The 11,665-nt window shown below is 49.1% G+C and overlaps 2 protein-coding genes across 2 annotated transcripts; both read right to left on the bottom strand.

Annotated features, from left to right (window-relative positions):
• Positions 1-3,474: 3,474 nt before the first annotated feature.
• On the bottom strand, positions 3,475-4,374 carry LOC125548899 (BAG family molecular chaperone regulator 4). Its single transcript, XM_048712422.2, has one exon. The coding sequence runs from the start codon at positions 4,227-4,229 to the stop codon at positions 3,741-3,743; it is 489 nt and encodes a 162-aa protein (XP_048568379.1). The 5' UTR covers positions 4,230-4,374; the 3' UTR covers positions 3,475-3,740.
• Positions 4,375-9,476: 5,102 nt separating this feature from the next.
• Positions 9,477-10,442, bottom strand: LOC125548900 (BAG family molecular chaperone regulator 4). Its single transcript, XM_048712423.2, has one exon. The coding sequence runs from the start codon at positions 10,225-10,227 to the stop codon at positions 9,739-9,741; it is 489 nt and encodes a 162-aa protein (XP_048568380.1). The 5' UTR covers positions 10,228-10,442; the 3' UTR covers positions 9,477-9,738.
• Positions 10,443-11,665: the final 1,223 nt, after the last annotated feature.

An 11,665-nucleotide genomic window follows, 5' to 3' on the forward strand; every position in this document is an offset into this window, starting at 1 on the left:
AAATAATTTTATCCGCTTGATTTAGGAAGTGCACATAGGTAGGTCAACATATTTTGTAGCTCTTTCGGATGTAAAAGCATATGTTGCATAAGAAATTATTATCTTCCAAGCATACTCACATTTCACTAACAAATAGGGGGAGGTTCAGACTTCAGAGCAATGATAAAAAGGTTTATTCCTCACTCTTTTGTTGGAATTTTAGTTCCAAGTTAACATGATTTCTTATCCGCTTCATAAGTCATGCATCTGCTTAATTAGGTGATAAGTAGGGCTATTGTGGGGTTTGTTTAAACTCCAGCATAAGGAATTCTTGTTTAAGAAAAAAGACTTTTGGCTTCTTTAATTACAAATTGATTGCAACATCGTGTTAGTATGTGATTTCTCACATCTGGTTGTAATATTTGTGAAGACGTGCATTGCACGTGCACTTGGAAGCGGGCCCGTGGCCCGCGCCGGACGGCGCCGACGCTGACCCGGGCCACCTCCTCCACGTATTCTTGGAGCTGTGGCTGGCCGATTTACATGAAATTAATTCCCTCAGTTCTGGTGGCAAATATAATACACATAATCCATATTGTTATGCACTAGCGTGTGTGTGTGTGAAATAGATGGATTATGGTCCCGTACCCAATAAGATGGATATGTGTGTGTGTTAGAGAGAGGAAGAGGGAGGGAGTGTGTGTGTGTGTGAGGATTTGATGGTAAAAAAGGTCGCCAATGTCGTAATATTGAACTCTTTAAGTTAACGTGGCCCCGTTGCAACGCACGGGCGTTCTTCTAGTATGACTAATTCTCATCTTTCTGATTTATGGGATCCACGGATGAAATCTCATGAAGGTGCAACGGGTAGAAGAAAAATGTTGCTGTGAGTATAATAGCAAAAGGATGCGGTCAAGAAAACAAGAACGGCTCAAAGAATTGCCGACATTTCACTTGTTGGGGAAACCCTGTAGAAATAGAAATATAAAAAGGAAAAGAGATATAAAAAGATGTGTTAAGTCCACGTAATTGTAACATCAACAGACTATACCATTTAGATCTACATGAAAAAGTTGTTAGATAAAAGCAGGAGACATCAGAACATTTTTTTGGCGAGGAAAACCATAGACGTACGAAGGCACATTTTCATATTGATGGAGTCGTATTACAAACGCAAGAAGCCACATGTGATATATATATATATAGAAAATAAAAGAAATAGAAATCCAATAAAGAGCTAGATCTCTTCTAGATGAGAATTAAGTAAGACTCATGAAGTGACATTAACATGAAAAAAATCCAATAAATTGCACGAATCTTCCGTAGAATTAAATGTCATAGAATTTAGATGAGACTTTATTTAATCCCTTTTAGCAAAGTCATTGTTTATAAACTGCTAATATGACTAATTCTCATCTTTCTGATTTATGGGATCCACGGATGAAATCTCATGAAGGTGCAACGGGTAGAAGAAAAATGTTGCTGTGAGTACAATAGCAAAAGGATGCGGTCAAAGAAAAAAAAAAGAACGGCTCAAAGAATTGCTGACAGTTTCACTTGTTGGGAAAACCCTGTAGAAATAGAAATATAAAAAGGAAAAGAGATAAAGTGTTAAGTCCGACTTGCCGGATTCGAACCAGCGACCTAATATGACTAATTTTCATCTTTCTGATTTATGGGATCCACGGATGAAATCTCATGAAGGTGCAACGGGTAGAAGAAAAATGTTGCTGTGAGTACAATAGCAAAAGGATGCGGTCAAAGAAAAAAAAAAGAACGGCTCAAAGAATTGCTGACAGTTTCACTTGTTGGGAAAACCCTGTAGAAATAGAAATATAAAAAGGAAAAGAGATAAAGTGTTAAGTCCGACTTGCCGGATTCGAACCAGCAACCAAGGATTAATCTACATACACTACAGTCCTCCCCTCTACCAACTGAGCTAAAGTCGGCTTGTGATAAAAGCCTTCTATTCATTTTAATAACACTTGCGAACGATTGGATTTACGCATCAGCGCACATGATCTAACTGCCTTGAATCTGACTCCTATCCGTAAAGAAATATAAGAGCGGTTTAGATCACTATTGATCTAAACGGCTCTTATACTTCTTTACGGAGGGAGTATTGTACTGACTGGAATTAGTTCTCAAAAGCACTTCCCGAGCAAATTAAACACGGAGAGTTTGTTTCTCATACAATTTTCAGATAGTTTTTGTGCACAACATCTGTTAAAAAAAATAACCTCTGCCTCACAAATTTTACCGGCTCCGAATGCTCGTCAGGCAGCCAAAGCTTCGCCGTCCCGTCACTACCCGTCAGCGCAGCACAGGAGCAGTGTCCAAGGGTGCGGAGATCGCCCACGTCTCGCCGGCCGACAGACGGGGTACGCCACGCACATGGCGCCACACGCACGCGGCCGCGGCGCCGACCAGCCGAGCGCTCCTCAGGGACCGCGGTGGCCGGCCGACGTGCCGCAGATAGCGCGGAGCCGGATAAGCCAGCCGCGGGGACGGGCCAGGGGTCGCGCCGGGCGCATGCATTGACGCCACTGCCCCCTCTTCCCGGCACGAGTTCGGGGGACCTGGGTGCGTGCTCGACAGCGCCATCTCAGCTGCAGGTAGATACATGCCCCTCCCCTGACCCCCGTTGGATATTACCATCTGTCGCGGTCCGATCGCGCGTCGCTGTCTACGTATGATCCGAGTTGTGGTCGATCCACACCTCTGCTCGATCATCCGTCGACGTATTCCTTTTCAAAAAACAAGAAATCCGTCGACGTATTTAACTGCGGTGAAACCTTTCTCTGAAGAATAAGTTTCTGAACTCCAGGCTGCACCGCTGCTGCTTGACTTGGCTCTGATGTGCAGGGTACAGTGGAAACAGCTAGCTAGCAGCGCCTGGATGGAACGCGTACGGTGAAATTTTGGCGAGAGGCGGGTCGCCGGCCGGCCGGCATCTGATTCCCGGGGCAGTTACCGGAAACCGTGAGAGCAGCTAGCATTATGCTCCGGTTCCGTAGCACTGACGATTGCCATGTCCGATCCACCCGACGTTTTCGCCACTGGTCGGTGGGTGCTGCGGGGTAGTTCCGGCCGGTGAGCTGCCCGTTAAAGCAGGCCGGCTTTTGTCCGGGGGAGCTGGCGGTTACATGTTTGGTAACCGTAAACCTGCTCTGCTGCTTGCCATAGGTCAATTTTGATATGAAGAATGGATGTACATCAGTACGTGCTGGTGGAGAAAATTGCTACAAGTAGACAGTACTCCCAATTCACACTGTACATACTCCACCAGCAATGTTCATGGAGTATGTGCTAGCACAGTGTGAATTGTACTGCTAATTCTGTCAGACTGTATGTGTAGCACATTGTGAACTGTATTGCTAATTTCATCTGAAGAATATATGCACACAAATAGACTGCAAGAGATGCGTGTGTAGCATCATGTGAACTGTATTGCTAACTTTGTCAGAAGAGAGTAGATGAGCCAGTCACAGTGAATGAGCACACGCATGTACACTTTTATACACAACATAGTCATTGTCATTGCGAACTCCTTATACAAATTAGAGTAATTTACAACATGTACTGTACTGTATTTTTTGTATCCTAACGATACACATGTTTTGATTCAACCGGCCGAATCCAAGCCCTGAATTAAACCCCCAAGAAAAAACTGAAGAAAGAAATGAGCGCTGCTAACACTCAGTTAACACACCTAGCAGATCGTCGCCCAAACAAACCGCGAGATGCTCATCTGTTCTATACTAGACTTGGATGAACGAATGGCATGGCACCCCCATGAGCTGCGCGAGGGTGGTGGACCTTAGCTTCCTCTCGGTGAAGGCCGGGTCCTCCAGGAGGAGCACCTTGTCCTTGTCCTGGACGCCGGCCATGTGCAGGTGGTCGCCGTCGTCCCGCTCCCGGCCCCGGTACAGCAGCCGCTGCTCCCTGGGCCAGAGCCCGGTGGCCAGCGACAGCAGCACCTTGAGGTCGCCGAAGGTGGCGCTGGCGTCGATGGAGACGTCGTGCTGCCACGCGCCGCCGGCGGTGCAGACCTTCACCAGGATGGCCTCGACCACGTCGTCGTCGTCCGGCCCCCGGCGCTTCTGCACCAGCATCCCGCCGGGCCGCACCTCCCACTCGATCCGCTCGTGCTCGGCCACCATGGCGCACATGTCCACCCCGCCGATGCCGCCCGCCGTGCTCTTGGACCGGCTCCTGAACAGCCTCCTCGGGCTCGGAATCTTCACCATCTCTGCTCCTAGCTCTCTCTCTCTGCCTGCCTCGTGTGTGTGCGTGAGGATGGATGATCGCTGGATCGATGGATGTTGTGGTGCGTGAGGCTTGATGGGGAGGGAGATGGTTGGGATTTTAAAGGGGGAGAAGGTGCCGAGGATGAGGACAAGGTCGGCAGTGGCGACAGGGAGGGACGAGAGCCGTGCGCGGGCGCGGGCGCGAAAAGGGAGAATTAAGATATGGGTGGTGACTAGGCCAAGCTTAGCAGGAACAGATTAGAGTTAATCGAGTGTTGTATAAGCTGAGTCGCCGCGGGTGAGGGGACACCTGTCTTCTTGTTGCGAAGACGGCCGGACCGGCAGCACATGGGGAGGTGGCAACGAACGCGGTCTCTGCATCTGCATGAATGGCGGGGCCGACGGAATCGCATCACCGGCTGCAGGTTGGTTGCTTTGTCGTTCCGTCCCATTTCTTTACTATGTTAAACTTTCGAAAAATGTATCTGGCGAACGTTTGCTAGGGGTGGGATCCCAGAGAATGTCCCGGGAGCCATCAGATCGGCATCCGACGGTGACAGTTTTGTGAAAAGATAACCGCACAATTTGAACAAACTGCCATGATAGTTTTACAAAATGCCAACCCAGCCCTACCCAACGCACAAAACTGCCATACGGAGCGTTCATGAATGACATTCCCCCAGCGAACATTCACTCGGGATTGACGCCCCAAAATTTATACATTGTGCATCCCAAAGCAAACTGGTGTACCGTATTCTCTACATTTTTTTGTCCGAACTGAGGTCTATTGTGCTAAAATGAGTTTCATCCCTCTCCTTTTTTGGTGGAAAATGTTTCTTCATCTATATCTACTTCTTTTTTTTTCTAAAAGAGGCTATATATTCATCAAGTATCAACATTACAAGGAAATTTAAGCTATTATATGGATCATTATCCTTTAACTAATTATATTTGCTCAGCTAAAAAGCAGCTCCTAGCTTAACTCTCAAATTTAGCTCCCTGAAAAAAATTCACACAAATTTGAACATCGATAGCTCAATTTGATTCAATGAAGACCGAAGCTATGGCCAATGAAGACCTACCTAGAAGCATCTCTAACCGATCTCTTTAATTTTTGTCCCTTATATGGACCCTTGTCCTTTAACTTCTTATATTTGCTCAGTTAAAAAAGGTTCCTAGCCAAACTCATGAATTTAGCTACCTAGAAAAACTTTGCACGAATTTGAACATCCTAGCTCGATTTGATTCAAAGTACAATGCAAACTTGGATATAACTACAGATAACATAATTAAGTTCAAACCGCAATGCATAATAAAAATTTAAACTAGTCGATTTGAATGAAATAAGAAAAACAAACAAAAAAATTTATTCCTTTTCCTCCACCGCTGTTTCGGCCTCAATCTTCACCCAGTCCACGCCGCCCGGGTCGAAGTCGGAGCCATCCGACGAAAGCTTTTTTATTTCCGCTCCGGCCACACCATCGGACGTCCCTACCTCGTCCTCATCAGCAAGCCCCTTCTTGTACAGCTCGAGCCGCCAGTGCTCCTCGGCGAGGAGCTTCGGATGCATCCGACAGAGCTCGGCCATGTAGTCTTCATCGGCTTGCACTACCTTGAGCCGCCTGAACACATCTAGGTACTCCCACACCTCGCGGCAGGAGAACACTCATGGGTCGATTTCGACGCCCGTTGGGTTGTTGCGGCTGCCGAGGGTGTAGTTGAGCTTCGCTCGCATCCGTAGAGCGCCACCTCCTTGATGCCGCATGCCCTCGTCGCCAGCTCGAACGAGTGATAAGAGTCGAGCCATAACCGGACGCCGGTCTCCATGTCTTTGATTTCATACACCCATATCCCCCATGGCCGTAGCCGCACGCCATGTTACTTCATCCTCGGCGGCGGCGGCAACGGGATGGGGAGGGGGTACCGCTGCGGTGCGGACCTACTCTTCAAATCGGTGGCGACGACCAATGACGACTAGATCCCGCCATTTAGGGGTGGGCGATGCCGATGACAAGAAGTGTCGACGGGGGTGGGGGAGGCTGCGGGAGGGCGACGAGGTAGATTTGGGCGTCGACGGAGAATATGCACTGCGGGGAGGGAGAGGGGCGGCGCAGAGAGGGGTGTAATTTATTTCGAAGAAACGGTGCTTGGCGAGTAAATGTAAGCGTCGGTCGATACAAAAAGTGAAAATTTATACTCCTCTAAAGCTTTTAAGGGGATCGGCTAGGTCTGGTTTAGGGCCTTAAATCAACATTTTGCTCCTCTAATTTTTTTAAATAGAGCGGACAGAGATTCTCCAAAACCTGAAAGCAAGTTTGCTACATCTCGCACCGATGAATCAGAGCCTCCAATAGCCCCCGTCGACAGAGCCGGCGAAGGAGGGGGAGGTTGACGACCTACCGGCGGAGGAGGGGTGGCGGCAAGGTATGCCCAGAGATCGCCTCTCTCGGGTTCCTAGGGTTCAGCCATGTGGCCTCATAATGTGTTTCATCATCTTCTTTTTTAAGAAAACTTTTGATCTATTCATATTTAATCATGACAGTAGAACGGACATAAAAAATAATAAAAATTACATCATGATCCGTAGACCATCTAGCGACGACTACAAGTATTGAAGCGAGTCGAAGGCGCACCGCCGTCATCGCCCCTCCCTCGCCGGAGTCAGGCACAATTTATTGTAGTAGACACTCGGAAAGTCATCGTGCTAAGGTCCCATAACGTGTTTCATCTCTAACTAAGCAGCAGATGGTAAGAGACTAATCGGGTGATGAGTTGATTGAGCAAGTAAGAGTGCATCTCAAGCCGTGGCGCTGAAACATACATACGTCTAGGAACCATGAATCTCATACGTGTGCGTGGCAGGAGCATGTGGGAATTGTTCGTTCCAAAATGATTCGCCTCACCTGACGTGACCCCTGCTCCGGCCCCTGATCGATGGGTGTCCTTTGTAGCGTAGCCGAAATGAAATGAACCAGAGCTATCCATATAATAATACCACCACGTTACCACTGCGCGCATTTGGATTTGGTCGCCAATCAGCCCAGCCGGCGGTCTGATGATTGCACATGCGCGGGGGGCCTGCCGAGGAGATCGCGGCACCGGCGGCGGTAGCACTGTGGCTCCATTACTCGATCGATCGGTTGGTGCTACGCAGGGACGCGCGCAATGATTTGCCGAGCCGCCGATCGAGGAACCGCCGCGTCATTGCTGTCCATCTGGTAGGGTGTTTAGTTTAGTTTGAGCGACTCCTAGCCCCGTTCGTCCACCGGCCCGGCCCGGTTCTGTCGCCTCTCCCGGTCTCCCGGTCCCAGTTCGTTCGGGAGAGTGGACTTCGGAGGAGTCTGACCATCCCTTCGGCAGCAGGGGTAGCACTGTAGCAGTCGCCATAGCCAGCTAGCTCGACCGCGGGGAGGAGGTTTGGTGTAGGGCGAAGGAGGAGTGGTTCGGGGCTGGCGGCGATCGCGGTGGATGAGAGGGACAGCAGCATCTTCTGGCTTTGGGGGCTGCAGTTTTTTGGAGCTTCCTGTTTCGATCTCTGCTGCGTGCCGCCAAACAGTTGGCGCTAGAGACAAGCGCCAAAAGTGCATGTTTGAATATTTTACTGCTGCATCGATCGATCGATCGCAGGGAAAGTACGATCGCGTAATGAAACCTACCCGGCCTCTTGATCCACCAGCCAATAAACTATGCACGCGATCATTTTTTAGTAGATATATGTTATTATTCACGGAAAAGACGGTATTCGAGCAACTAGAATGACAAGAGAGTCTGGGAAATGCATTGGTGCTCTCGGATGTCACAAATCCATATATGAATATAGTATTATAATAAAAAGATACCGATTTTTTTAAAAAATTCTGAAACTTCAGGATACCAAACATGGGTGCCCATCCTGCTTCCATCTTTGGTTTCACGAGGACTGGATGCCCGTAAGTATCCGTGTCAAAGAAAATATTGTCCGAGACGATCTATCCAGATAGTTGTTTCTATACATTAGAATTTTTTGACCTCTTTTTACTGTGAATACCACGGGATTCCATTGCTCATGAAACTAAATACGGGAATACAAATGGACACCCTTGTTTGATATGTAAACAAAATTCTTTTTTTTTGAATTTTTTGATATTTTCTAATATTGTATTCATATAGGGGCATGTGGCATCCTACAGCCACAAGTCCTCATTCGAATGAGGTTCCTCTACTATTTGGGTCTTTGCACGAGGTATTGAAAAATAAAAGCATCACCAATCGTAACCCCTACTCCCCTGTTCAGCTCCCCCCTCCCCCCCCCCCCCCCCACCTCGTTTGTCCCGACAGACAACCCGGACAGATTATATAGAAAAATGTCACCCAATCGGACCCCCAAACCTAGTCCATACGTATGGACAGTCCAACGCTCATCAAACTCAATCCACATCCATCATGTCAGATCCATACCGAATCCCTTCAAGTTGCCAAATCAACCGCTGTCTCCTGCGCGCAAGTCCTCCATTTGCCACATCCGCGTCATCGTCGTCATCCCCCGTCCTTGCTCTGCGTCCGCACCACCCTCCCCATCCTCCATCCTAGCCACCAGCGTCGACTCCACCGTCTGCCCGCCAACATGGACTTTGAGTGGGCGGATTTTTTGGGTGTTTCGACCGTTGAGGTGGCCAACATAGAGAGCATCGTCCACAAGAACCAGTGTGTTTGGCTGTGCGGGCACGAGCATGCTGAGAAGAGGTTGCGGTGAACGAGGAGTTTGTCGTATCTGCCCCAACATCATCTACCACACCCACGCCCATGCTAAGAAACTCCGTCTGTAGACATGCCCAACAACCGTTCAAGGATATTCCTCAACTAAATTCGCATATTTCTTTTCTCCATATGCATTTATCGGGCCAATTTAGGATGGTAGTTATCGACTTGGAGTTTGTTGCATCCGCTCTGGCGTCACCCACCAAGCCCACGCCCTACAACATTCTGGCTTCACAATGTATTATGAAAGGCTCCCGAAGGGGGGCTTTGGGTGTGTCGGAGTTCAACGAGGCGGGTGTCCGGACTCCCTCAAACCTTCCACAAGTTTTCGCTTTGGGGGAATTCAGACATCCGGACTGATCTGCAAAAATTTTATGCATTGAGCTAGATAGCAAAGAGTGTTCGGACAATGTTGTTCGGATGTTTAGGCGCGTTTTGATGCATGCCCGTTGGAGTGACCCTAATTTCATCATAAGCCGTAAGGATGCGCTGATAAATGTACATGCACCGTCAGAAAACTGTACAAGGAGCACAGTCACCGTCATTGTTTCCTTATACAAATTGCAAGAATAATTTACAATATGTACTGTACTGTACGAAAATGTGTTTTAACGATGCAGATGTTTTGATTTAACCGGCCGAATCCAGGCTCTGGCTCTGTGTGAAAACCAAAAAACTAAGAAAGAAAGGAAAAACGATCGATCTTCGCCCAAGCAAGAGCAGCCGGCGAGAAAGAAAGAAAAATCGATCGATCAGGAGGATGTGTGGGTTTCTATACTTGGATGAAGGAGTGGCAGGGCACCCCCATGAGCTGCGCGAGGCTGGTGGACCTCAGCTTCCTCTCGGTCACGGCAGGGTCTTCCAGGAGCAGCACCTTGTCCTTGTCCTGGACGCCGGCCATGTGCAGGTGGTCGCCGTCGTCCCTCTCCCGGCCCCGGTACAGGAGCCGCTGCTCCCTGGGCCAGAGCCCAGTGGCCAGCGACAGCAGCACCTTGAGGTCGCCGAAGGTGGCGGTGGCGTCGACGGACACGTCGTGCTGCCACCCGCCGCAGCCGGCGGATACTTTCACCAGGATGGCCTCGACGGCGTCGTCGCAGCCGTCGTCGTCGGGCTTATGCACCAGCATCCCGCCCGGGCGCACCTCCCACTCGATCCTCTCGTGCTCGGCCACCATGGCGCACATGTCCACCCCGCCGATGCCGCCCGCCGTGCTCTTGGACCGGCTCCTGAACAGCCTCCTCGGGCTCGGAATCTTCACCATCTCTGCTCCTAGCTCTCTCTGTTTCTCTCTGCCTGCCTCGCGTGTGAGCAGTGTGCGTGACGATGGATGGTCGATCACTCGATGTATAGATAGCTAGCTGCTTCTGCTCTCTGCTCTCTGGGTGTGGTGCTGTGTGAGGCTTGATGATGAGATGCTTGGGATTTTAAAGGGGACGCGGATCCTAAAAGGACGAGGACAAGGTCGGCAGTCGCGACAGGGACGAGAGCCATGCGCGGGCGCGAAAAGATACTCCTATATGGCCATATGGGTGGTGACTAGGCGAAGCTTAGCGGGAACAGATTAGCGTTAATCGAGCGTTGTTGACGCTGAGTCGACGCGAGTGAGGCGACACATGTCTGCTGTTGCTGAGGCGACGAGATCGGCAGCACATGGGGAGGTGGCAACGAACGCGGTCTCCGCCCTGCAACTGCATCAATGGCTGGAGCCGACGGACTCATCCCACCAGCTGCAGGTTTAGTTTTGTTGTTTACCCTTATATATACTATTTATCATTTTTCTTGTTTTCTACTTTGCTATGTTCCTAAATCCTGTCTGGTTTTAGTTCATTCACCAACAGTGGGAATATTTATTTATTTATTTTTATAGTATACGCCATGGAGTTGTGTGTCAGACTCATAGAAAAGATTAAGACGGCTGATACAACATCTTTCGGCATATACAACGCTAATCATAGCAACTAAGGTTCTTGCGAACCGGCTGAAGGGTATACTGCCATTTCTTATATCAGAAGAACAAAGCGCCTTTGTGTCGGGACGGCTGATCACGGATAATGTCTTGGTGGCATACGAGTGTGTACATGCAATTCGGAAAAGGAAGAGAAAGAAAAGCTTATGTGCAATCAAGTTGGATATGATGAAGGCGTATGATAGGATTGAGTGGATTTTTTTGAAACAAATTATGGCACAGTTCGGCTTCGCCCCCCAATGGGTATCCATGATCATGAGATGTGTTACATCGGCGAGATTTTCGGTTAAGTTGAATGGTGGACTATCGAGGAAGTTTTTACCTGTTGGGGAATGTAGTAATTTCAAAAATTTCCTACGCACACGCAAGATCATGGTGATGCATAGCAACGAGAGGGGAGAGTGTTGTCTACGTACCCTCGTAGACCGACAGGGGAAGCGTTATGACAACGCAGTTGATGTAGTCGTACGTCTTCACGGCCCGACCGATCAAGCACCGAAACTACGGCACCTCCGAGTTCTAGCACACGTTCAGCTCGATGACGATCCCCGGACTCCGATCCAGCAAAGTGTCGGGGAAGAGTTTCGTCAGCACGACGGCGTGGTGACGATCTTGATGTTCTCCCGTCGCAGGGCTTCGCCTAAGCACCGCTACAATATTATCAAGGATTATGGTGGACGGGGGCACCACACACGGCTAAGAGAACGATCTCCAAGATTAACTTGTGTGTCTA

This window comes from Triticum urartu, chromosome 3A (assembly GCF_056163025.1).
Source record: "Triticum urartu cultivar PI428250 chromosome 3A, HENAU_Tu73, whole genome shotgun sequence".
Classification (NCBI taxonomy): domain Eukaryota; kingdom Viridiplantae; phylum Streptophyta; class Magnoliopsida; order Poales; family Poaceae; genus Triticum; species Triticum urartu.